General features: G+C 32.5%; 4 protein-coding genes across 10 annotated transcripts; all 4 read right to left on the bottom strand.

The window, feature by feature from the left end:
* Nucleotides 1-313: 313 nt before the first annotated feature.
* Nucleotides 314-3,957, bottom strand: LOC107431267 (uncharacterized). Of its 2 annotated transcripts, none has more exons than XM_016042151.4 (2): nt 3,645-3,957; nt 314-2,239 (listed from the first exon to the last, which is right to left on the bottom strand). In XM_016042151.4, exon 2 carries the CDS (start codon nt 2,105-2,107, stop codon nt 395-397), a length of 1,713 nt encoding a protein of 570 aa, XP_015897637.3. In that variant the 5' UTR covers nt 2,108-2,239; nt 3,645-3,957; the 3' UTR covers nt 314-394. The 2 variants fall into 2 exon arrangements, with proteins under 2 accessions (XP_015897637.3, XP_048320323.2); XM_048464366.2 differs by lacking the exon at nt 3,645-3,957 and adding an exon at nt 3,231-3,555.
* Nucleotides 3,958-4,681: 724 nt separating this feature from the next.
* Nucleotides 4,682-15,125, bottom strand: LOC107431289 (uncharacterized). 5 transcript variants are annotated; one of them, XM_048464044.2, is made up of 25 exons: nt 14,586-15,124; nt 14,420-14,491; nt 13,961-14,004; nt 13,771-13,882; nt 13,421-13,492; nt 13,179-13,241; nt 12,961-13,038; nt 12,779-12,871; nt 12,414-12,533; nt 11,885-11,971; nt 11,457-11,666; nt 11,327-11,374; nt 10,380-10,634; nt 9,942-10,048; nt 9,008-9,252; nt 8,706-8,774; nt 8,553-8,617; nt 8,263-8,432; nt 8,035-8,113; nt 7,676-7,931; nt 7,441-7,486; nt 6,617-6,725; nt 6,468-6,530; nt 6,206-6,299; nt 4,682-5,233 (listed from the first exon to the last, which is right to left on the bottom strand). In XM_048464044.2, exons 1-24 carry the CDS (start codon nt 14,934-14,936, stop codon nt 6,219-6,221), a joined length of 2,895 nt encoding a protein of 964 aa, XP_048320001.2. In that variant the 5' UTR covers nt 14,937-15,124; the 3' UTR covers nt 4,682-5,233; nt 6,206-6,218. The 5 variants fall into 5 exon arrangements, 4 of the variants coding, with proteins under 4 accessions (XP_048320001.2, XP_048320000.2, XP_015897668.4 ...); XM_048464043.2 differs by lacking the exon at nt 4,682-5,233 and adding an exon at nt 5,453-5,742; XM_016042182.4 differs by lacking the exon at nt 4,682-5,233 and having other exon boundaries at nt 6,032-6,299.
* A 1,330-nt stretch (nt 15,126-16,455) lies between these two features.
* Nucleotides 16,456-19,519, bottom strand: LOC107431292 (alpha-soluble NSF attachment protein-like). Its single transcript, XM_025079363.3, has 9 exons — nt 19,189-19,519; nt 18,924-18,973; nt 18,720-18,792; nt 18,402-18,481; nt 18,051-18,205; nt 17,580-17,739; nt 17,441-17,488; nt 17,159-17,239; nt 16,456-16,810 (listed from the first exon to the last, which is right to left on the bottom strand). Exons 1-9 carry the CDS (start codon nt 19,331-19,333, stop codon nt 16,730-16,732), a joined length of 873 nt encoding a protein of 290 aa, XP_024935131.3. The 5' UTR covers nt 19,334-19,519; the 3' UTR covers nt 16,456-16,729.
* Nucleotides 19,520-22,636, bottom strand: LOC107431293 (mitochondrial inner membrane protease ATP23). 2 transcript variants are annotated; one of them, XR_009639399.1, is made up of 6 exons: nt 22,456-22,636; nt 22,177-22,298; nt 21,619-21,756; nt 21,418-21,501; nt 20,138-20,390; nt 19,520-19,659 (listed from the first exon to the last, which is right to left on the bottom strand). XR_009639399.1 is itself a non-coding variant. In XM_016042185.4 (5 exons), the coding sequence occupies exons 1-5, from the start codon at nt 22,562-22,564 to the stop codon at nt 20,256-20,258; spliced, it is 588 nt and encodes a 195-aa protein (XP_015897671.1). In that variant the 5' UTR covers nt 22,565-22,636; the 3' UTR covers nt 19,929-20,255. The 2 variants fall into 2 exon arrangements, 1 of the variants encoding a protein (XP_015897671.1); XM_016042185.4 differs by lacking the exon at nt 19,520-19,659 and having other exon boundaries at nt 19,929-20,390.
* Nucleotides 22,637-26,814: the final 4,178 nt, after the last annotated feature.

The raw sequence follows: 26,814 nt of genomic DNA, 5'->3' as shown, positions 1-26,814 counted from the left end.
TATGTTTCAACTGGCTTTGTTGGATGAAGATGCAGTTCTTTCTCATCAGATCCAAATCACAGTTCTTTCTCATCAGATCCAAATCAAGTACATGTAATAACACTATAAGTTATTGAACATTTTTTGGTCCCATGTTTTATTTTCGGTTTACTTTTTCTGCCTTTAATTCCTTGTATTTTTAGATCTCAAGAATTAACAGTCTAAGCAGAAAGTTCATTAAAACTAAGAAGGAAATAAAACTCATATTTCTAACATTTAACAGCTCAAAACCATGTTACTTATAATTATGTAGATAAAAGAATGAAACAAGAACTAGTACTAATATCATCAATATGTATATATTTCTCTCCACCTTGAAAAGTTACAGGGCTGAATATCTTCCTAATTTAAAACATCAAGTTCCATTGGAAATATTCTCCCTTTGTATTGTGGATGGAATAGGGGGATTCATGAAGTTGCCTACAACTTCCCCTTCCACCTTATCGAGCTGGCCACCAGGACTACAGTAATCTTTCGAAAGTGTGCTTGGATTTTGGGAACTTTCCGTTCCAAGTTTAGATAACTGAGGACTGTTTCGAAGTAGAGAGGAAGGGATGGATCTAAATTGACGAATAGCTCCATCTTCACGCGATAAAGGAGATAGTGCAGGTTGGCTGTGCATTTGCGTTTGCTTCCTGCAAATCTTATCTTTCACGGTATCAAAGGAACCAGCAGTTCGAACTTCCTGAGCAAGAGAACACCAACAACAAAAAAGCCAGTCCACACAATCTGTAATTGCAGGTTTTCCAAAACATAAGTTGTTGGCTGGCAAGTTGAATCTTTTCCTCATTTGGATTCTCCAAAAGCCACCATAGAGTAAACCGAACACGCAAAGCACAACACCGGTTAACCCCAATGCTTCCCTTATAGTTTCATTATCAATATTGACGGCAGCCAAATTGAAGATCCAAAAAGGAGCTGAGCAAAAGAGGAAGAAAGTTGCAATGTGAACATACATGTTACCAAAACCAAGCCTTTCCATATTCCACCCGAAAAGGCATATACAGCAGAAGAGAGAAAAATAAGCTACAGAAAAATCATCCCCAATATCAAATAACCCTCCATTCCATTCAGGTTCATGCTCCACCAACATATGCTCATTTCTTGATGCAAATGAGAATCTCCTCTCAAATGATCCCAAGTGCTTGGCTTGCCTAGTGGTATTCATGAGAATTTGATCCTGCGCTTCCTCATCAACTTCCAAGTCATAATCCTTTCCAAGGGGGCTCATCATGGTGTACACACCAGCAATTGCTGCGCCAGCAATTGCAACAGAGAGGCTGATGCCAACACCAGCAGCAGGTCGTTCAGATCTCTTATATCCCCAGTTAAGTCCGCAAAGTGCATATTGAGCGAAGCAATTCACATGGAGTAACACAATAACTACCATAATGTGAGCTCGTTCATGGGGCTTCTTCGTACCGTTCTTGCAGTACATCTCTCTGAGTGTGGTTACATCCTTTGGCTTCCACCTGATGAGAAGTACTAGGTGGTGGAACCGCTTTGGATGTTGGTACAAGCACATGAGGGTAAAGAGAGCATTGAGGATTTGATTATTGACCTCGAACCAAACATTTCTTTGTGATTTCTTAGGCAGGACACCATTTAACATTCCTGTCATTACAAGAAAAAGGATTGCACCAGATACAGCAACACAACCTATCCATAAAAGCAAGACCATGTTCAGAGGATCCTTGATCCATGTTTTGCACATGCTATTCATAGATCCCCAATCAATTTTTTTAGAAATAATGCTGTGTACATGACCACAAAAGCCTTGGCCAGCTGAAGAAGACACTGAGAATGGGATTGCATCTCTTTCCTCATAAGTTTTTCGATATTTTTCTGATGGGGAAATTGAACTGCTAGTAGAATTGTATTTCTGTAGCCTTAATTGACTAGGATTCGTAGATAACAAGCTATCACTTCTAGGACTTTCATCAATCAGCAATCCCCTTTCCATTGAAACATTAAAAGCATTTTTGCCATTCATCTTATAGTCTTGTTGGGCTGCACTCAATTCTTCTCGAACTTCAGTCAAGCTACCGGTGCTAATGGTTGGAGTCATTTTAAAGCCAAAACAGATTTCTTTCTTCAAGCAATTCAAAAGGCCTTTAAATCACCTCAACTATCTATTTGGGGATTCCTGCCGAGAAGGTTGAAAGCTTAAAGCATGCTGTGCCTCATGAGAGGCAGAAACCTTCAAATCAAATTGAATTAAGAATTTTTAGACACATAAATAACTTTGCAAATTCAAAATTAACACTGAATAGCTTTGCTGATAATTATAGTTCATAGATAAACTTCTTAAATGTAACATGAACAAAAGAAGCAACACACACAGCAGGGAAATCTAGACATGTTTCAATGAAAAATTCATATCCTGTAAAAGAAAAGTACTTAACCATGACATGTTTCAATGAAACACACACACACACACACACACACACACAGAGCAGGGAAATCTAAACACGTGTCAATGAAAAAATTCATATCCTGCAAGACAAAAGTACATAACATGACATGTTTCAATGAATGAAAAACACACACACACACAGAGCAGGGAAATCTAAACATGTTTCAATGAAAATTTCGTAACCTGTAATAGAAAAGTACATAACATGACATGTTTCAATGAAAATACACACATACAGACACATGCACACGCAGCGCACACAAGCACACACACAGCAGGGAAATCTAAACATGTTTCAATTAAAAATTCATATCCTGTCATAGAAAAGTACATAACATGACATGTTTCAATGAAAAACACACGCACACACATACACACAGAGCAGGGAAATCTAAAGATGTTCCAATGAAAAATTCATATCCTGTAATAGAAAAGTACATAACATGACATGTCTCAATGAAAATACACACATACACACACATGCACACACACACACACACAAGCGCGCGCGCACCACACAGAGCAGGGAAATCTAAACATGTTTCGATGAAAAATTCATATCCTGTAATAGAAAAGTACATAACAATACATGTTTCGATGAAAAACACACACACACAAAGACACACGGAGCAGGGAAATCTAGACATGTTTCAATGAAAAATTCAAATCCTGTAATAGAAAAGGTAGAAAAACTCTGGTTCATCTACTATTTAGCTATGATTTTTCTCTAAGAAAAGGATAAAGTAACTAAAACATGGTGATCATCATGAATTACCCCACAAAGAGAGCCAGACATCAACTTCTCAAACCAAAGTGTCAAGTAGTGGCAGGCAACCCCAAAGGCTAAAACAGTAATTTAAACAAACATTATCTGTGTTTTTATAGAACTTGCATCACATCTATTAGTTTCGCAGTATGAATGTCGGACATAACCAATGACAACCAAAAAAAAAAAAAAAAAAAAATGCCTAAGCAAACAAAGCATTACAAGAAGAAAGATAGAATTTTTCCATAAACCCAGAAAGAAAACTGATGCACCATCCTAGTTCAATCTAAAGTTCGGACGAAATTATGATAAATATAGAAACAGAAATATGAACCAAAATAAAAAAAAAAGAAAGAAAGAAAGAAAAAAATAACAGAATGAAGAACTTCCATTAAAAGAGAGAAAAAAAAAATGTATTTGTACCTCTGGGTTCTGCCGAGGACATTATCTGTTTGATGGAAAAGCTTTGCTCCGTCTCTTTAAGCTTTTTAAGTCTTTGGGAGGATTTGCAAATCTGAGTTAGATATCAGAGAGCAATATACACGTGTAAAAAGCAAGTTAAGAAAAAGCAACGAAAGCTAGAAAATGCTTTTCCTTTTTCAAAGATATTGTTTTTCTTTTCTCTATTTCTATTTTTGTTTTTGAAATTTTGAATATTTTTAACAGTATGAACAAGATTCAAAAGGACAGTGCGGTTTCTTTGGCTTATATCCCATGCACTTGGAGTTAGGATATTGGTTGTAAAACATTTGCAAATTATGTGTGTTCCTTATGAACCGTTATAAATTCATATTGAGCTAACTCAAAGGAAAAACAAAAAGCAAAAGCATATAAAAAGATTATTATTATTATTTTAATTTTGTTTTATTTTTCTAGGAAAGAATATCATAAACGTGTCGTTGCCTACCGAAAATTGGAAAGATCAATGGAAATATATCAAAGACGTGTCTTTGCCTAACATTCGTGACTCTTCTTGTTTTCTGTTGTCGTTCACAACAGCTACCACCAAACATATTTTTTCATTATGCTTTAAAAAAACAAAAAAAACAAAAAAACTGTTTACAAAAAATATATATATATATATATATATTTATTGGGACAATCTACTTTATTTTTTAATTACATCTATTACGTCTTACAATTTCTCGATTATATCGAATTGGCTCTTTATACATATTAAAAGAAACTTTTTTTTTTAATTATTGTCAAAAAAAAAATTATTACTAGCAAACTTTATAATTTATTTAAATATATTCGTATTGTGACTTAGACTATATTGAGAAAGGTCAAAAACTAAATATTAAAAAAAAAAAATTCTTACAAAAAATGTATATAAAAAAAGCCGCATGAATGTTATTGTTATGAAAGATCATGACCTGCGGATTAACTTAATCGAACTGTTTTAATCGGATTTATGAATCAAATACAAGCTTCTAAGAACGGGATACTGAAAGTGCAAGTTTGAAATTTAAATTTTGTACTTCTCCAAGGATAGAAGAGTCAACATACATTGAATAAGGGAAGAAAAAAGAACTTCATAAAAAATAAAATAAAAAAATAAAAAAAGAGAAGAGAAAAGTAAAGAAAATTTCTAATCACACTGTCAAATTTACTTTATGCAGTTTTATTACTTTTTTTTTTGACAGACTATGCAGTTTTATTACTTTGAAATGACAAAAATTCTCAATTTCTCATTTTTTTTTCCTTTTCCTTTCTTCTTTAATCTAAATTAATTGCCAACTGCCTTCAATGCCAATGATTTGCTCAATCGTGATTATTCCGAAGCCAAAAACCATTGACAAAATTAGTTTACCATAATTTCAGCAATCTTCATCCATTTTGTACACGTGGATCACACCATTCCCATTAATGCTGGATATTACTGAAGGTTTCTGATATTCACCGACCCATTTCTCGGAGAAATTGGTCTTCCCTTGCAATGATATCAGCTTCATCTAATCAAATGGGTTCTGAATGTTAGATCTTGCCAACCCATTAAAGCACCCAACAGCCTATCAACCATAGAAAAAATGGGATATTTTTAGTTATTGTGATGTTACAAAAACTCCCTTTAGGAGCATCAATTTGGGAAGGCAGGAATTGGGTAAAATGCATTGGAATCGGAGTTTTCGAAGAACGTTGACAATTATATCCATCGGTAGATTCATGAGATTTTGACAGCATATGGTTGGGTTTGAAAACCATAAACACAAAAAAAAAAAATTTGGATATTTTTGATGTTTCACCTTAAATGGAACTGTATAAAGATGAAATAAAATTGTTAAAAAAAAAAATCTCTAAATAAAACTTAATTTCAAGTATTAAAACATTGATTCGGAATTACTACAAAACTAAAACCAACGGACGACTTTCTAACATTTGCTTTGGTCAAAAACAGAACTTTTCAAAATTTAGTCGATTCTGGTCCCTAGACGACCCAGTGGCTTTATTACAAGATGAAATTCGGAAAGCCCAACGTGTGTTTCCTATTCGGCCATCCCAAAGCGACAGTTTGAATTCCCTAACATTATATAATAATAATGAGAATAATTATTACACTATTTACTGTGTTAATATAGCAGGTACGGGAAGATACTACTCACCCAAAGAAAAAAAAAAAAAAAAAAAAAAGGAAAAAGGGTACAGGAAGATACTCTTACCCAAAAAAAAAGGCGCAGGTAGATACTTCTTATGGCCAAGTCAAAAAAAACAAGGGACTAGAATTCACATCTTAAAAGAGGTAAAATAGTGAAAAACGAAAGTAGGTAAAAAGGGAATTTATTTTTATTTAAAAAAAAAAAAAAAGGAAGTAAAAGACATTAATAAGAAAAATACATTTGAGATTTCTGCATGTTATATCTGTATACGAAATACAGCCATTAATACTGATTGAACATTTACAGATGCTTTGCCAAGAAGCTCACAAGTGAGCACAGTGATTTAAGAAAGAGTTTCTAAAAGAAAACAAAGGCAGCATTCCCAACCTTAATAAGGACTTTAGATAGACCTTTCTGTTCCCAAATCAAGCAGTGTGCGAAAAAATTGGTGAGGATATATGGGTGGTTGCTCTGCTAGTGCCTGTCATGAACAAATAAAGCCCCAACAGGTTAGAACTTGCATGCGCTCTACAAACGTTGATCAAAGCAAATTTTTATTATTACTACTATTATTATTTTTTTCATCTTTCCATACTAACATTCTCATTTGGATTTTACATGTTGCATCATTTTCTTATTTGAGATTTACCTGATGAATCAGAACGGTGGAAGGTGTCATTCCAGGCACAGTATTGACCTCTATAACCAACACCTGGAGAAAATGAAATTGACAATGGTGTAAAATCAATTATAGTTTGTGTTATAAATGGGAATCGGAACGTGCAATGAAAATTATACATCTCCAGTGTCCACGTTGACAAATGCATCAATTCTTGAAAATCCCTCCAGTTGCAGAGTGTTTGCAATAAGCTCAATATGCTGTTTACTTCTATTCAAAGCCTCATTACTGATTCATTGAGGGAAAGAAATTGAATATAAGAACAAATTATTCCAACATGCAAGGGAAAAAAAAGATAAAGCTAGAGATTATAATACTGCAATATTTTGAGGTCTGACATACATGTATATCCATTCTCAATAATATCAATAAATTATGATTCAGTGGCTTGTTTCACTACGATATCTAAATACCAAGGACAATTATTACCATAAAGATCTTCTCGATCTTGAACAAGCACTCAACTCTGCTACACAACTAATGTTAAATATTTGATGGTGATCTTAGGTGTTTAATTATTTATTTTTCTACGAAAAGACCACAGGTATTTAACTATATTATGTTTAATAACAACTAGTCATTTTCGAATTACTTAGGACTTATTTAGATTTATTGATATTTCTTTAATTATTATGGTCTGCTTTCCGATTACTATAATGGTTTCCTTCTTGTTTCATTCCCTCATGGGTTTGGACTGCCTATATGTAAATAGCCCTCATTGCGGTAATGTATCACATAGTTGATATTTTAGACTATTACAGACTACAAAAACCATAATTTCTCCCTCTTTCATAACCACATTCTTCTCTCTTACCTTCCCTTTTTCTCTCTTTTTCTTCCTAGCCTACATTATATGAAGTTTACAGTCCTTGTCCAACAAGAGGCATAGAAACAGATAACCATAAGAAGATATCAGCTGCCAAATAGGGGATCGTTAACAAACCTGATAATAGATGACGGAGGTGGAGTCAGATTGATCCCCGTGCCACCTGTCCAGTAGTATTAATTTAAGGACTAATAAGGCTCCATATAACAGCTAATCAAGCTCGAAATAAAAGCATTCATTACAATTTTATAGAACTTAAACTGGGAAACTTCATCAACTTGCATAATTCACTCAAATCTCATACTATGATTGAGTTCTTTTCTTAAACTTAAAAAACTATCGAATAGCTTACCTTGAAATTTTTCCTCAAGTGACAAAATGTCGCCACTTTCCTTAACAGTAATACTAGGACTCAATGACCTCATTGATCCACGTTTTCCTATAACACCAACAGTCACCTCTACCCATCGACTCTCTCCTTTCCACCTGAGCTGATGCCCCGAATAATTAGTAGATTTAGATGAAACAATTATTTCATCAGTCTCAATAAAGGGTTCAAAGATCAAGCGCTCTGGAGGAGGATTTGGCATCTCAATCATCCCATGTGCCTGGATGCTTATAAAAAGGCTACATTAGAAGTTGATAGCGAATCAATTTACATTTTATGTCAGATTCACTTTCTACTGATACCTGAAGGCATTCAGTCTATACCTTTGATAAACTATTAGGAGGAATTCTTAGAAGATGATCCTCTAATGCTTTTACATACACTGAAAGGTCTTCAGAACACCTGCATAGACAAGGATATAATTGAGAAAAGATTAAAGAATTTCTTCATAAGTGTCGGTTGTTCAAGAGAAACTCTTATGCACCACGATTTCACTATCATTCCTACTACTGATTGGTACAAGAAAATGGGAAAGAGATACGTAATGCTACCATAATCTTGCAACCCCTGTGGAGCACCCATCTCTTGCTGGTTTAACACATAGTGTTTCACATTGAAGATTGGACGTCAAGTCATGCCATACATCTAGCGTGGGGATTCTTAGGAGATCTTCTTTTTTCCTTACATCTTTGTTTATGGTAAGAACTCCCAAGTTAGCAAGCTGCTCATGAAAAGAGATTACTTCCTCTTAAGCAAAATTTGCAAGCCATATTGAGAATAAACAATAACAATGGAACCTATTCGTCTTGAAGTACATGCACAAATAAACGAACAATCATACATGGTTAAGAGCAAGAGAAGTTGCAACTTTGTCCATACAAGTCTTTGAAGCCATTACTCCTGGACCTTCATTTAGGAAAATGAAGAATAAGAGTGAAATTTGATACAAGAAACCAACACCAGGAGCGGTAGTCAAATGTTGAAAAGAACATACCTGTATAAGGAACCCCTTTAGCCTCCAACAAAGACTGAAGAGTACCATCTTCTCCAATACCTCCATGCACTATAACATAAAAAGTAAACCTCATAAATGAGTAATATTGATATTTGACTTGTCCACAAAATGCTGACAGGAAATCTAATTATACAAAATAACAAGTCAAACTTAGTCGTACTTTTATCATGGTGGTGAAGCTCCATATTGGTTCGAACATACGTATTCAGATAACATACAAAAGTTGATAATTTGGGATGCAAGTTTTCAACAAGTAAAGGATAAATGGCTGTAAACTGAACCTGCAATGAAAACTGTAGCCTGAACTTCTTTGGCCAGCTCGATCCACTGCTCTAAAGAAAATCTTACAGGTAATGCATCAGTAATATCAAAACCCTCAAACCAACTCTGTGTCTTCAAACCATCCATGACATCGTTCATCACTCTGTTCCGTAACTGAGATGTCAATGCAGCCCGGGCTGGTTCAATTGCTTCAATGCATGCATCAAGAACTTCCTCCGTTGTGTGTCTTAGCACAAGAGAATAACTGCAAACAAAAAGACACATTGAATTGTAAGCAATAAGCATACACAAGGGAAGATAAAGGACTCACACCATTAGTAGTTTAGTACTCATGCTTTAGTATTACGATAAGTAGAAGGATATATGAGATCTGATTCTATCGTTTTCTATAAAAAGAGATGTATTCATCTTAAAGCATGCAATTTCAAAGTTGATGCTCCATTATCAACTTTAAACATTTTAATAACCCACCAAACTTTAAATATTTTTAATGTTGTGATACATCAGCTCCCATTTTGACTGCATGATAAATATCTTGGTCTTAATCATTGTCCATCTACATAGCAAATCATTCAGTGACCAATAACTCAAGATGATAATATTGGAGTGCAACATGAGGTAAAACAAACAGCCAATTCACTAACATATCAATTTTAAGAATTCAAATTTACATTTTGACCAAAATGATTCACAGTTTGCAGAAGGATACCTGCATGGGATTAAAGAAAACAAATATCTCTAACATCTAGAACATTCTTCCATCATAGTTTAAGTTGTAATCCTTCAATAAAAGTAGAAAATGAAACAAAAGGCCCGCAAATGCAAAATAGTATACGAGTCCCTAAATTAGACATTTTATTTCCCATGCATTAAATCAAAATGTGATCAACATTTCTGAGGCTTTTCCTTTTTGTGAGATAGAGAGAGACTTACGGTAAGGACCAAACTGTTCTGGATGTCACACCAACATCCTTTTCATCTGAATTGTTACTAGAAGAATATCCAGTTGCAGGGGCTAGCAAACATGGAGTTACTTCAAGCTACAACAAACAAAAAAATAATAGATGTTAGTGAGATATTATCATACCTGCCAAGCATGGACCATAAACATATCATTCAGCCAAAGAAAAAATTTAATAATTTTTTTGATATAGCATAATGGAGTTATGTTTTTAATTCAGGAAATGTAAAAATCTTGTGTGTGATAAAATCTTATACAACTTCAAATTTATCAGATATTCATCATTTTGGAAAGGTTCAATTATTAATTTGTAAAGAAAACTTGATCGATTTTACACCACAAATTGCATATCACAATCACCAGGGCAATAGGCACTCTCAAACCAAAGCTTTATCAATATAGATACTTACATCATCAAAAGCTTGCAAGTTAAGCCAAACATTTGTTCCACTCATAAGAGATACTTGCCGCTCTGATGTATCTCCTCCAAAAATGACAAAAACTTTGCGAATGGCTTCACTCTTGGGAAGTGCCTCCCTATGTGATGGGGACTCTGATGTTGTAGACAGATCATCTGATACACTACTGAATGATGCAAGCTTAGGAAATCGCGAGCAGGCATGATGTATTATGCTATGAAGAATGTTTGAATGAGAAAATCCAACCTGGATTTTGAAAAGGTTCAAGAAAAGTATTAAGAAAAAGATTTCATGCTCAACAGCTTAATGATCAACAAGCCATATTTTAGCTATTACGATTTAGGAAAGTTACAATTCAAAACTCCCACCATTCTCATTCAAACATAGTTTGACACGACTTTTTGTAAAAGAGAAAAATAAGTAAAAAGTTCTCCCCTCGACCCCCTCAATTTTGAAATATAAAAAACAAAAAAATCCCTCGACCAAGTAGTCTAATTTTATAAACTCCCACTTATTACTAATTAATTAATTAGCTCAGTTGAGAAGTTTTTATCCCAATTCTATGTTTTTACTCATGTTTGGTATGGGCATGTCAACTTAAATCAAAGTGATAAGTTTACGTGCTCCAATTTTTACTCATATCAGGACAAAGAATAATAAAAAATAAAAAATAAAGAAGTTTGAAAATAAGAATATAAAAGCATAAAAATGTTTATGAAAAACGAAGGGTAACATGATTTTGGCTATTAAAGTAACCATGTAATAAGATGTACATAAAAAAATGTATAATGTACATAGTGAATGAGATGGAATCCAGTGAGATTAGGATGTTGCACTAGCACTATGTGAAAACTTTATCATGAAAGACTATCAATGGGACTGTTGCTCACGCCATTTTGAAGTTATAATGATTTTAACAACTAACTTTTGGGAAGTACCTTTGATGCTTGCTGAAACAAAAAGCTTGTTTGCTCCATCCCACTAATCTGAGAAATGAAACAAAAAGTAGCACATAATATCTAAGATGGAATTAATAGTTCCATTAAAGAGAATTGGTATCCATCTTACCATGTTAATGTCAGTAAATATAACTGTACCCCATTTGGTCCGCCCAAATTTGCTGTCTGATAATGATGAATCATTAACTGAATTAGGCAAAAACCATCCATCAATTCGTGCAAAATCACTAAGGCCAAGCTGTTTGAATAACAGAGATGCTCCTTCTCGGATAGTTTCAATAACATCTATAGGAAAACGAGGTGGAGTATGATAAGCAACCTGTTTGTTGTGAAGAGATTCTCAAGATTAGAAAGGTGATTGACAGAAAATAAGATGCAATTTATTAACATCTTAATGTTGAACACATATAGCAAAAAAGATTTGTGAGTCACTTCCTATACACAAAAAATGTATACAGCAGGCAGCATGTACACACAGGCATGTACTAATGTACATATACTCATCACGTAAAATCATTCAATACACTAGTGCTCTACCTGCTGCGTTGGAAGATACTTCCTTCGGTAATTGAAAATTGCATCCTTCTCTCTTATATCAACACTGCCATGGAATTGAAGCTCCACCTTGTCATTAAAATCATATCGTTAATCCAATATAATGATTTGATAACAACGGATTATAGGTAGGATATCAAGATTATAGGTAGTAGGCCACTTGGTGACAATGATCTAGTTATACTTCAAACGGTATGGAATGGCAACTTAAGTTTACCTTGATTTCTATTGGCATAGCAAAAAAATTTCAGCAGATTCAATGTGCTAGACCTATAAATTAAATTACTGTTGCAGCAACAAAAAGGTTGATCCATTTTAAAAGCTAATCTCCAAAAACTTTAATAGATGAACCATACGAAAATTAGGCGGTGGATAACAGCCACTTCTTTAAAAGAATGTTTTTCTAACAAAATTTAGACTTTTTGAATCGAAAACATTTCAATTGAAAAGACTAACATATTTCTCAACACGAACAATAAAATCAATGAAAGGCAATGTTAACAGCAAATACCTCAGTTGGCAGTAGTGCAACAGGATGGCAATCTAAACCAGAACCCACATCTAGGACAATGGTTGTAAACTCATTCCCACCTTCTATAAATACTTCCAAGAGGACTTTATCATCAATACCCTATCAAATGTAAACTAATCAGAAATTTAAGAGATAATGATTTTCTAGTCTAGATGTTTGTAGCCATATTTTTATCAAAATTGATTTCAGCATTTTATATTTTCAATTCAATACTCATAGTCAGTCACATTATGTCTAATTATAATCTTCATCAAACACCATCCTCTAAATCAAATCGTCCAATTTTATGAATAGAGTAAAATAAATTTTTAAAAACCTGCAAAATGTCAAAAAATGACAAGTACCTCTGAAATAATTGCATTAGCCTTCTTTAGAGAATCATCCAATCCATATGCAACTTTAACACCAATGCTTGATCCTGCTCGTGCAGGTTTTACCTGGAATTATACAATAAAGAAGCTTCACATGTGAACAGGCTGAACAATCTGATAAGTGATTAGTTCAGGTCACAAAAAATAAGCCTTACCACAACTTTCCCTGAATTCGGATCCAGATGATTGCTTGCAAACCATTTTGATAGTTCAGATTCATTCACTCCACTTCTCTGTTTGTCATCAAAGCTCATCAAGCGAAAATCAATGATAAGCAGATTCTAGAATTACTAGGGAGTAAAATAATTAAATAGATAACAAAATTTGACAAAAGCATGTTAATTCTTAATAAACAACTCAGTTAAAATAGTACCTGCACTGGAAAACTAGGCAACGTTACAAATCCTAGTTTATTGAGCTCCAATGAGGCATTGTACTGTAAATAAGTCCAAAAAATAAATACTTATTGTGATTTTATTAAGGATACAGATGAATATCGCAAAAGTAATACCTTGAGAGTAAAAGATATAAAGACCTTCCAGATGATGAATCATAACTATATGTGATAGTTCAAGTATTATTTTCATTTTTCTTTTGAAACTAAGTTTTTCTTACTTTGTCAAATGCTTGTCGACACTCACTTGATCCTGTTCCAACATATGGAATATTATGTTCTTCCAGCAGCTCCTGAAATATCACATAAATAGTATGGTAATCCTATCAATTCCTATTTTACAGCTCCTTAAAGAGAGAGAGAGAGAGAGAGAGAGAGAGAGAGATAAGAAGAAGAAGAAGATAAAACGCAAAACATTACTAAAAGCAAGCAATGCAATATCTGCATATGCTGTTGTTGGATTCTAAGGGTGTTTTGTTTTCTTCCTTGTTTAGATTATATCTTGTGTGATAATGTTGTTAGAATCCAACAGCTGTTATGCTTATGCTATCAAGTTTATGCTATACTGCACCTGAATATCACCATCTTCACCGAATTGACCGTGAATTACAGGGAACACTATGTCTACAGAAGCAGCTAAGTGTCCTGCAAAATCAGACAGAGACTGGAAACCTTGGGCAAGGCTGCAGAAACACAAGTTAGTCACTCTACATTTCTGGTTACAACTAGTAAATTCCGAAGTCACATTGGTCCATCCATACCTTTCAAGTTTAAAATCAAAATCTGCTGGAGTGTTTGAATATACCTGTACATAAGAACTTAGCATAAATATGGCAACTATCTAATATAATTAAGCAACCAGCACAACAAACTAGTCAAGAATACAAGACCAGCAACAGTTCAGAATCCAATGAAAAAAAATCCCTTGATTTAAGAAATTCAGACCCCTAGCGAGAAATTGTTAAAAAATTTCACAAGCTTACAGTCAAACAGGTATAAATGACCAAGCCAAGAAAATAAATGGTCAAATTTTTTGAAAATTTCACAGAGGACTATTTTCGAATTATAAAAAAAGGGAAAAAAAGAAAAAAAGGTGGACATCAAACAGAAAATTGATCGAGTTGAAATATTTGCGTTTTTCCTGAGTAAAATCATATAATATTTTTACAGTGACTTAAACTGCAAAGAAGCCAATCGAAGGAGAATTGTAACAAACAAACCTGAGCAGAGGATATTGCATAGGCATTTAATTCAGAATCAATGTAATAGCAGCTAACTTGAAAATTATCTCCCTGTTCAACAATAAAAGCAAGCAAATTATTACGCCTTAAAATTTGAAATCAAATAATTTCCATGTTATAATAATACATTGACCACATATACTACCTGAACATGATCGAGAACTGATCTCGCAGAATTGAGAGAAATTCCACGCTCGGGAGAAGGACCTCCACATATAATCCCAACCCTCAGAACCCTATCTCCTTCCTCTTTCTCTTCCTCGCTCTTCACTTCTCTCTCCACCACTACCTCCGTGGCAGCGCGTGGAACTCCAACGCCGGTACGGCACAGCACCGTCGTCATCGTCCTCGTCGAAGAATAGTCGCTTCTCGAGTCCCGACGGTTGAAGCTCGAGCAATTCGCGGAGTGCAGGAACAGTTTCCGAGCGGGAAAGCATTTTCCCGCGCGGAGCAAAGCGAGTCCGCTGGAACCGAATGCTGATGCGATGGACGCCATGAGAGCGTGAACAGCTCGAGGGCTTGAGCTTCCGTGGAGAAGAAATGGCGAACTAGAATTCGTTAAGTGTTGGTATGAATTATACAGTGGAGAAGGAGAAGAAGTAAAAGCAAAGAAGGTGGTGGAGGACTTCGATTTTTTTTTTCTTTAATTTAAATTTATTATTTTTTTGGGTTTCAAAAATTGTTTTCGGACGGCAGAGTAATATACCAATTTGGAGGGAGTGCGCTTGCGTCATTGGCAGTTGGCGCTGTCCTTTTGCGGATTTAAGGTATATTCGATTTTTATTTATTTATTTATTTATTTATTTGGTAATAGATTCCTTTCTCTATTTGATTCCTTTCTCTTAGTAGTGGACGATGATTAATTTAGCAATAAACTTGTTTTATTTGCTTTAATTTTTGTATTAGAATGTCGTAAGCCCCAATAAGATGGCCCAGGATAGAGACTACCTTTTTTATTTTATTATTATTATTTTTTCTTATTTGGGGATTATTAAGGGTTATTTATTATATTATACCTTCTTTGTTTTTTTTTTCGGATTCATATCCATTAATAATTGCATAATGGATTTGTGCATCTTTGACTCCTCTTTTTTTTTTTTTTTTTTTAATTGGTGTTGAACTTAGAAATCTTTTACACCTCTTTTACATTTGGTACATTCTATAAATTCATGTAAATTATATTTCCAATGCATTTGTAATTGGGAAACAAAATTATAAAAATAATGCAAATGATATAAAATGATGGAAAATAAAAATAAAAATTATAAAAATAATGCAAATGATATAAAATGATTCATTCTCAATTAATTCGTTTTACATTTTGGTGGTCTTAAATTTTACGATTTTTCTTTTTTAAGATTAAATCGAATCCAATTCTTTGAAAGGAAAAGAGATACACTAACATAACTTCATGGCTCTTTTGCCTGTTCAACGATCGGCCCTTCGTCTGTACCTCACTTGATACTGTAATTACAGAGTTTGAATTATATAAAATGTACCACATCCATCTAAAGTTATCTATATCTGGTAAATTCATTTACGAAATAAGGTTGGTTGAATCAATCTATGCACCAAGCATAATACTCAATACGTATGATAAAATATTAAATACATCACATATTTTAAGATATATATAAAAATTAGGTATGGTAATTTAATTATTATACTTTATATATAACAACTTAAATTTTTAGAGATAATAATCCGATATAAAATTACTTAAATTTTTAAAGATAATAATTCGATTCTAAAATAAAACTTGAATATATAACAATTTAAATGGTTCTTATTAAAATAGTTATTTTTAAAATTATAATAAAAAATAATAAAATTAAATGATCTAATTAACTAACAAATTAACTAACTGCATTTATCAATATGTCAACTTTAACATACATAATTGGTTCTGTTATCTAAAAATAGGAGGATAGATTGAAAAATAAATGCGATCATAATGTTGCCATAAAAAGGATACAACTGGTTCCAAAAACTAAGAATATCTTTTCAAAAAAAAATTAGATCAACAAAACCCATCTATTTATTTATTTACTAGAATCATTAATTTGGTGTTCAGACAGCAAAGAATATCCGTGCACAAACTCTACTCTCAAGGTATCATGTAGTCCTACTACGCACATTTCTAGAAATGGAAAAGATACATCATATGACGATACAGGCCACAAAGAAAAAAGCGCTGAAAATGGTAGGCAAGTGATCGTCAGGCTACTATCATATACAACCCCTTTGACCAATCTTTCCAATGGGAAAGTAAATCGACGCGTAATTGGTTTAGATCAAGTCGTCATCCTCCAGTTCTTTGGCTTTTAGAGCTTCCTTAACTTTCACCAAAAGAGTAGTCTTCCAGGAATCCTACACAGCTCAAAATATAAATACAGTGTCATCTGCTTTTCAGAGTAAGCAACAGAGATTTACAAAATCAGCTGCTTGATTCAGGGACATGCATTAGACAAAAAGATAAGTCTCAAAACAGGCCACAGTCCACAGGTTAATATGTTAAAGAACTAAACGAGGAACCTAGAGGATTCACATCGTTTTTGAAAAAAAATTACATCAGGTACTATAGAAGTTTATCACACCAAAATAGAATTCAGAATCTGACGATAACAAATGATAGTTGATATCATAGAAAATCATTATGAAGTTCTCAATAGAGTAGCTAGTAAGAAACTCAGAAACTGATGGTAGAAAGAGACGTACCAATGGGCTAATGCTATCAAATTCCTTGGCAATACCACTGAATTTTGCAACATCTTCCTCATCAATTGCGGAAGCCAAATCCTGGCATGAGAAAAACACTTTTGTTACTCTTGTTATGAATTTAAAGTAGAAAGTTATCAAAACAATTTCTTAAAAATAGAATTAATAAATAAACATGCCAACTTGAATCAAGTTCCCAACCGCTCAACTCAAATAATCCCAGTGATAAAACCACAAAGTTCAAAATTATAACAATGCTAATGTCTAAAAATTACTACTTACAGCTAAAAATTTGTACTCTCGAGTTCTAGAAAAAGTGGGATCCAAGTCCTGCACAATGCAATTGAAGATATTTAAACACATCAACTATAAGTAGAATGTTCAAAATACTTGCAAGAAGTAATAAGAACTTAGTAATTACCTGATATTTCTCCAATGAGTTTGTTATGGCAACAACATCTCCCCTGCAAAGCTGGCAAAGCCCAGCATTAAGAAGATGACCTCTAACTCCATACTTCAGCAAATTATTGTTGAGTGACTGTTGTGCTATCTCTTCATATATCTGAATTGCCTTCTGATATCTGATAGATAAAGAAATCAGTCTATTCCTTGATATATAAGCTTTTCGCTTTTCTTTGAAATACGTATTAAAAGAACATAAAAAGTTGTATATAAGCTGAGAGGCTTGGCTACTAGAAATGAGAGGTTTGCAATGGTTTTGATAGTTCGATGCCTCATCCAATGTTCATGTGATTCATCCGCTAATGAACAAGAAAGATGGAATGTGCAGCGGATTCCTAAAAGCTCCAGCTTAACAAAAAAGAAACTGCACAGCCCATTTTGCAAGGCTCTCTCTCATTACCAACACATAACATTAGGATAGGTCACATACTGTTCACGTTGAGCAGAAAACTGAGCAACTTTTAGCTTGCACTGGTTCGCAGCAGTTGCTCCTTGCCCTCCGTTTTCGAAAAGTTCAGCAGCTCGCTCAAAATATGAACTAGACTTCTCGATATTTTGCTCTTGCTCATACAACTCACCAATCTCCTGAGTTGCGATCAAACTATTATTAGTTTTATCCTCTTAAATGTCAATGCAGGGCTAAACACAGTTACACTAAAGAGCAAAAATACAATGCAAGTTAAATTTCCCTAACAAGAGTTCAGAAACAAGTAGTAGCATCCCAAAAATGATACGGAATATCTAATTAAGTTTAATAGATTTGAAAGAAAAACAGAAAAACCTTGCAATATTTTGCAGCCATAGTATCTCTGCCATTATCTAGGAAATAATTCACTGCTTTATCTAAGCATGAAATGGCCCCTGCAAATTACCCATTACCCAAATCAGAACAAGACCAACAAAAAGATATTTCCAAATAGTATTGAGGTCTACAAAATAGTAAAAACAATATACAATTTTCGTTTTTACCAATAACCAAATCGAACTCATATAAAACTAAAGTCTTCCTTTTGAGGGAATCATAGAAAGCCGCAAGTATCTTATTCGTTTACAAAAATACGATAAAATAGCTTCCAATTCGTGTAACTTAAATGCAAACCTTGAGTCGATGTCTTTTTATAGCAATTTGCAGCATCTATATAAGCAGAAGCAGCTTCATGCTTACTATCTACCTGCACAAAGCAATTTCATCATCAAAAATCAATAATAATTCAAAAAAAAAGAAAAAAAAAAGGAAATAATTAATGAAGCAAAAACTGAAGGATGGAAGTTGTGCTTGGGCATATAATAGCGTAAAATTCACCTTCAGATAGCAGTTAGACAATTTGATGAAAACTGATGCAGCTCTATCCCCTGGATACGATGAAGAACAAACAGTTTAAGCAAATACTCGAGAACATCAAAAAGAACAAAATATATAAAATCCACCAAAAGATTAACACTAAAATCAGATAGAAATTCGGTATCCAAAACGATCCGTATTAACGTGATCAGAAATTTGCTAAATGCGATTAAGAGAAAGAGTAAGAAAAAAAAATGGAGATTAGAAAGTGAAGAAAAAAAAATACAAGATTTGGCGAGCTTAAATTGATTGGCGGATTTAGCGTAGAGCTCAGCAGCATCTTCGTACTTGGAACCGAATAAACCCCAGCCGTTGATCTTCTTCTCTGCCTTCTTCTCGAATTCCTCTCCTTTCGTTATGTGCTGCGCCATTTTTTTTTTTTTTTTTTTTTTTTTGAGACTTCGAAATAAAAAACGAAATGAAGAACCTTACGCCATTTGTATTTTAGTTGTTGGGGGACCTTTTGACGGCTGTTCCGACGGAAATTTCACAGCGGGTCCCACTCTTTATTAACTTTATGGTTAGTTTGCTTCTAGTCGAATTTATGATTCTTCTTCTTCTTCTTCTTCTTTTTTAAATAAAAAAGAAAACGTAGCACAAAAAGAATGAAACTAACACGGTATTTTTGTCTTCAACAAACGCGGTAATTTGAAGACTTCAATGTTTGTTTCTCCTGCTCGCAGCCGCCAAATTCAATCTGAAAAAACGGTTGTATCATTTTACAAGGTTGTATACAATTTAACCTGGATAATTTTTAAAAAAATTACATAAGAATTCTTATAGGTTTTATTGAAATGACCAGAGATGGGGCTCGAAAAATCAAAATATATAAAGAGAGCTTTTAATTGAAAAATATATATATCCAATAATTTTTAAAACTTCAATATGATGCAGTAGATATTCAAATAAATGATAAGTTATACTTTAGTGTTAAGATAGACTTCAACATGAAACAATAACAATCCATCAACATGAAAAAATAATCCTTATTCCAACAAAACTGGTAAGAAGAAATAATTCTTGTCCTCTAAACTGTGAGTGTGACCTCAGAAGAATAGTGTTGTACAATCAGTATGACACTGAATAATAATGGTGACATTTTCTGACCCAATCATCTTGAAACGGAAATGAAAGAATTTTTGTTTTAATCAAATGATTAAAAAAGAAAACAATACCCTACAATCAAGGTAAACTATTGTCTCTTCAAATGCGATGTGTGTGCCAAGGCAGCAAATATTAGAAAATCTCTTGCTGCAGCGTGGTTTGGTATTGTCAGGTGGTTATAACCATCTTTCAAGGAGCTCTGTCAAAGGGCTGTGTGTCATTGTAGCATATGTCCCAGACAGCTTCCATTGCATCCTTCGCAGCCGCTTCAGAGCAGTAAGGGTTAGCCATAACTGATTTCATGACTCTCCGTCTCACACAATCCTACAAATATCAAAATGACAAAAATCCAATTTAGAATCAATTATAAATTTAAAGCAAGCTAACGCATAAAGGCAATTTTAGCAGTTTGGAATCTTAGTTGGAAATGGAAAAGAGAAAAATCTAAACTAAACATGTAATATTGAAATGAGAAGAAAATGGGCACTCCCATTTTCCATGGAAATATATAGGCATTTCATGTTCTTATGTTTACTCTTCACAGAATCCCAATAAACCAAACCTAGCGAAACTGTTTCATGTGTGAAAAAATTTACTAAGAATCAACATGAGCATCCTACATGAGTACATATATAAATTATTTAAAAGATTTAAATGAATGCAACAATGCACTCCAAATCTATGAACCATTTTGCACTTGTTCTTGACAGCATCGTAAGAATTTTCTTAATAAAAAAATACACAGCTAGCAAGAGCAGTTTTTAACAAACACATCAAGTATTCATAATGAGCATAAAGAGAGAATCAGATAAAACTACTCTACTTTCAATTTCTATTTGCCGAAAAGTACTGCATGGAAAGCTTCACAACCAAAAACCATTAATGACTTCATAACTAGACATACATGATTACCTCCTATCTAAGAAGATGCCAATTTGTACTCATCCAACTAACTTCATGAAATCATCTTAATTATTAAGGATGGGTATTTAAATGACACAAAAAGTTGTCTAAATTACTCTTCATACATGATCTATCAACCTCAAACTCATAGCACGTTGGGGATCAAGAGTAGGGTATCCATGACATGGTATGGGTTAGCCTAATGTCTAATCCACATGCAATTCATTCATATGATACAATAACTTCATTCACATAAATTTAAAATGGGAAAAATCCATGCTTCTTTCAAATTTCAAGTGAAAATAAACTTTGGATTCAGGGATACTTCCTTTCCTTTTAAGAATCCAGCAAGCAACGTATAACTGATGGTGCAGACAGGCCTTGGAATATTGAGAAAAACAAAAAAAAAAAAAAAAAAAAGGTAAAAAATAAACAGAAGAAAACTCACTTGCTCATGACCTCGCATCTTTAAAAAACCTCGCAGCAATTCCCGTTTGTAGTGACAATCACCACTCAGGTGACCAGCACGAATCTGTTCTGCACACATCATAAACGATAAAAACCAAATAAATTTGAGAAACACCATCAAACCCAATATCCAGGAAAACAATAATAAGAAATAAAAATTGGATGTTACACCCATACGCACCTCACTACAAGCATGATGAGCACAATTAGCCCAGTCCAAGTTCTTAGCACGACAATCATCAAATGCATGAATTAGCTCATGGGTAACTACTTGGTTCACGTCATCTTGGAAGTTCATGTGATTACTACACACCATTATCTAACAAATAATGCACACATAAGAAATTTCCCAAAAATGAATCAACTAACATTGCAACTGCAATAGTACATTTTAAATTCATCACACAGATAATACAATCACCGGAATACATGCTCAATGTGCAGATTACAAACTATTTTCTACTACTCAAAACTTATTCTAAAAAGCTCAGAGTACAATTTAAAATTGCATAAACGCCATTTTTGTTTCTTATATTAAATTTAATGGCCAACAAAAACAAGAGCCATAGATGACCCAAAGAAACAAAAGCGATAAATGTTAGACAAAATGCCATCCATATTGATGTACAGCTTCGAATACAAAATTAGTCAATTAAATCACTTAAAGTATTTGTTAGATCTTAACCAATAAATTTGAAAGACAAAAAATAAGTAATCGAAATGGAGTAATAGTAGTTACCCCTTCACCACGGACATAACCGCCGGCAATCTGCTTGTCGCAATTAACGGCCTTGATAAACTTATCCCCGACCACGCATCCAGATTTCTGCAAATGCTCCAAAAGAAATTTCACCATTGGAGCTGTTACAACAACAAAAATTGAAATTCCAGAGAATTAGCTGGGTGAATGAGAGAAGTCCCCAAAACCATTTGACCAGAAGGCCTTTGAATCCTAAAACCCTAATACCTTAACCAAAAATAAATAAAAATGAAATGAAAGGGAGTTGAAGAATAATACTTCGAAGACTTCTTTGAATCATGTCTTCGCATTCCTCCACGGTTTTACCGCCATTGACGGCGTTTGAGAAGGTTCCGGATCCAGGTTCCGGGCCGGGTTCCTCTGCCATGCCTTTGGTTTTTGTTTGCGACTACCGCTATTAAAGCAAGCAGGGCCGGCTCAGAAAAATTTTACTTCAGTGGAGGTCTAAAATACTTGTCCTACCACCATCAACAATTTTTTGTGACGATATTGCCACACTAATTTCTCTTTTTGCCACATAAATTATTTTGTTTTCCCTATTTTACCCCTTACTTTAAAAGATTTTGATGTTCACAATAATATTCTTTACGATTATAGTAGTTCTCTTCCATTTTATGTATCTCAAACTCATGATTTATTAGTATAAATTTATATATATTCAAAACCTTGTGGTCTGAAAAATGTCTTGGGCTTATACGTGGGATCTATATGATTTGAATTTTTTTTATTTTTTATTTTTTATTTTTTATTGTCGAGGACCACAAAATTTCAAGATGATCTAATTTTTCTTCAATCCATCATATAAGTAGAGGGATTTACCAATTAAATCTATTTCAATTAATCTTACTAACTGAGGCCCCTCCCAACAATTTAGGAGATGAGCTTATTTTAGGAGTTGGGGAAACAGTTTTTTAATTTAATAGGCAATTTGACCATACGAGAAGAGATTATTTATAGTCAAGGTTCAATGAATCAATATCAATACAATTATTAAGAGTTTATTATACAAAAATATCAATAATAATATAAAAAAATTATTAATATTTTAAAAAACTCTAAAAAAGACAAAAATTGATGGATATTTGCTTAAAAAATGAAATTTTTTACAAACTTTAAATTTAATTTATTTAATCAATAAATATTAATTTAACTATAAAAATTATAAAAATATTTAATAGATTTTATATTACTCCTAGTAGTAATATATAATAAGCGTTAATGAATATAATATAACATTATAAATAAAAAATATGCCCAAAAAGTACAAATCTGATAAAAAAAATTATTAAGTAAGATATATAAAACAATTACTTTAATATATTATATGTCAAAAATGTCATATCAATGCCGTACAAAATTTTTGAGTGGTTAAAATTTATTAGTCTCTTCTTTATCTTTATTTTAAAATGTGAAATAATAAAAAATGATTATTAACAATTATTTATTTTTGATAATTTTATATACAATTGTTAATGTGTCTACTATATAGGTCATGTATTAAATATAATTATTTTTATTGATAATTATTATATGGTATTACCTTTTATGATTGAGTTTAAAACTATGATCATGAATTACTACTTAAGATATTCCACACACATTTTATCAATTCATTTAGCTACATTTATAGAGAATATATTCATTATACATCTTTATAATATTTATATATTTTATAATATTTATAATTTATTTCCAAACATATTTGTATTTTTGTTTATATTATAATTTATATATGCTTTATAATATTTATAAAAATATTATGTTTACTATAGTAGAAAAAAAATAGATAGGTAGATAATTAAATATCAATGATATTTATTAATTGTTCAATAAGAAATTAAATTTAATATAAAGTTTTATAAAAATTATAGATGTTTTGACAAAATTGTAAAAAAATTGATGTAGATATTTTACGAAAAAATTTAATGAAAATTTTGTGAAAATATCTTGTGTTGTGCATAAGTTTTATAAATGATAAACAAAATGTATATAATCATTTTGCTTTTAAGATGATAATAATAATTTATTGGATGAATAACATTTTTATTCCTATGAAATTTGCGATAGTTTATTTTGCATTTTGCTTTCCAATTATAAAAACCATCACATTCATCTAAAATGTTGTTTTATGATCAACTTCAAAAAAAAATAAAATGTTATTTTATAATCAAGTCGGTTCAAACATACAAAAATTTTATTGTATTGCGTAAAAAATGTATCTTAATTTAGGTAACTGAACATATTAGTAAACACATAATTTTTCAAAAAACGGATAAAATATAATAAAAAACTGACAAATATTTTGGTAAGAAAATAATAAAATAAATAAACGAGCCAAATAAAATCTATAATCCTTATAAACAAAAGTGAAAAATAAAAATTTTAACTTTTCTTCTGTCTGTAAATTTTCAACATGGCAACCTCAAAAAAAAAAAAAATTTCAACAAGGCGTGAGAAAGTGCCAAAATGTAACGCTAGGTTTGAACAATTGGACATGGGGCCCAATGGATTGAGTCCAACTTTAATGCATGCATCAACCCAAGCCCATGTAGAATACAAAATTCCATTTAATAACAAACTTTTTTTTTTTTTTTTTTTGGGAATAAAAAAACAAACTGTTGATATTGTCAAAACTTTTTTGTAATATAAGGTCAAAATTAATCAAAATTTTTAAAATTTTCCTGTCTTTGAAATTTGAAAGTTAAAGCTTTAAAGCTTTAAAGTAGTTCCCCCCCCCCCCCCCCCCGAAAAAGAAAAAAGCTTTGGAAAAATGACAACCCAACCCAACTATTAATGGATTGGTTGGGTTCGTAGGTCCAATTCCAAAACACCAAGAAAAAGCATTAATCGTTATCCAAAAAAAAGAAAAAAAAAAGAAAAAAAAAAGCATTAATGATGTGTAAACGTGTGAGCCTAGTCTTATAAGATTAAAGTTAGACAATAATTTATTTTAGCTGTACCATAATGTAAGCACACTAATTTCTAGTTTTGTATCCAGATAATAATAATCACGAATAATAACCTCATATCTTGGATTCAATCAATCAGGTTTAGTGCTAAAGACTTTTCTTCCCAAATTATCCCCCCAAAAAAAAAAAAATTCAATATGAAGTTTCAATGATATGTGACAGACTTAAAATGGGCTAAAAATTTATTTATTTATTTATTTATTTTGACATCTGGAGTGGGGTGATAATAATAAGGAACTAAGTGAAGTTTAATCAAAGTGTTGGCCCATTTGTATGGGAGCATAACAACCAGGTTTAGACAATGTTCAGGCGTCTGTAGACCAGTGCCAACCTCTTCTGCAGGTGCTGGTCGGGCCAAATGTAGCCATTTTTGTCTCTGGCCCAAAACCCACCCTCTTTCCTCTGCCAACTTACTTTATTAGTCTGCCTTTAATTTCATTTTTGTTTTTTTTCCTAATTGGAAAAAATCTGTATATTTCGTGTGATGAATTTTTACGGAGGTGAATAAGATTTGAATTTTACATTTTGGTTTGTATACAATTTGTTTTTTTTTTTTTCGTTTTTATGTTTTTGAACCAATTAAAATGACAATATTATCACATGAATGGTCATTACAGAAAAAAAAAAAAAAAAAAACGTAAGTTAAACGTGTGGTAAATTGAGATCGTTTTGGTTAACAAAACTGAAATTGAAATCTGAAATGAAAATTCAAAAAGTCATGAATATGATTTCAAAAGGTAATATATATTGTCCAAAAATATGATTGGTAAATTAAGCTGGACCACCATTGCCAAAATGTGGCTAATATGGAGCACACATTTTTTTCATTAAACACATCTCTATCAAATGCCAATTTATATATGTATGTATATGTAATGTATGTATCCGTCACATATATTACCAATTGTTTGCCATTTGGTCAAATTTAGGCATATATAGACTACCAATAAAAATTCGAGCAAATCCACGTATATACATATGTTATATATATATATATATATATATATATATATATATATAAAAGAAATCAATTGCAATTAGAAAAGCTGAAGATCTCAATTGGGGATTCGGTTGTTTGTTACAGGAACAAGGCTGCTTTCATTTTATTGCCCTGTAATTTTCAGTCCTCTCATGAGTTCTAAACATGTTACTAGTGGAAAAATGTGGATTTCCCAACAAACGCAATTATTTTGAAAGCTTAAAACGAAAGGAACATTTCCTTATTTCATCTTTTGGCCAATCGGATTGTGTATGTAGCTAGGTGGGCTACACTTCTTTTTCTAAAAGAATAACTCCCAGTTAAAGCGTTATGAGTTTCTTTGAAGGTGGTCATGGATAATGACTTACATTTTCTCTTACTTGTGGATTTTAAGCTTTTAATTATTATCAGTTATATTATATTTTACATTTTTTTATCATTTGATAATTGCTTGATACCTATTGAGTATGTTAATGTTCTGTTTGCATTGTTACATCGTTATATAAATATTTATATTTTTTATTGACAAAGCTATAACTACCATTTTGTCCCCTAAAAAATAAGACTTTGAATCTTTTATTTAATTTTTATGAGAGTAATAACATATATAGAGCTAACATAGATCATATGACTTTTTACGTTGTACACATCATGCTGTAATGTTCTTAG

This window comes from Ziziphus jujuba, chromosome 6, assembly GCF_031755915.1.
Source record: "Ziziphus jujuba cultivar Dongzao chromosome 6, ASM3175591v1".
In the NCBI taxonomy this organism is placed as follows: domain Eukaryota; kingdom Viridiplantae; phylum Streptophyta; class Magnoliopsida; order Rosales; family Rhamnaceae; genus Ziziphus; species Ziziphus jujuba.
Note: the sequence above shows the minus strand (reverse complement) of the source record. Positions and strands in the feature narration are given on the sequence as shown.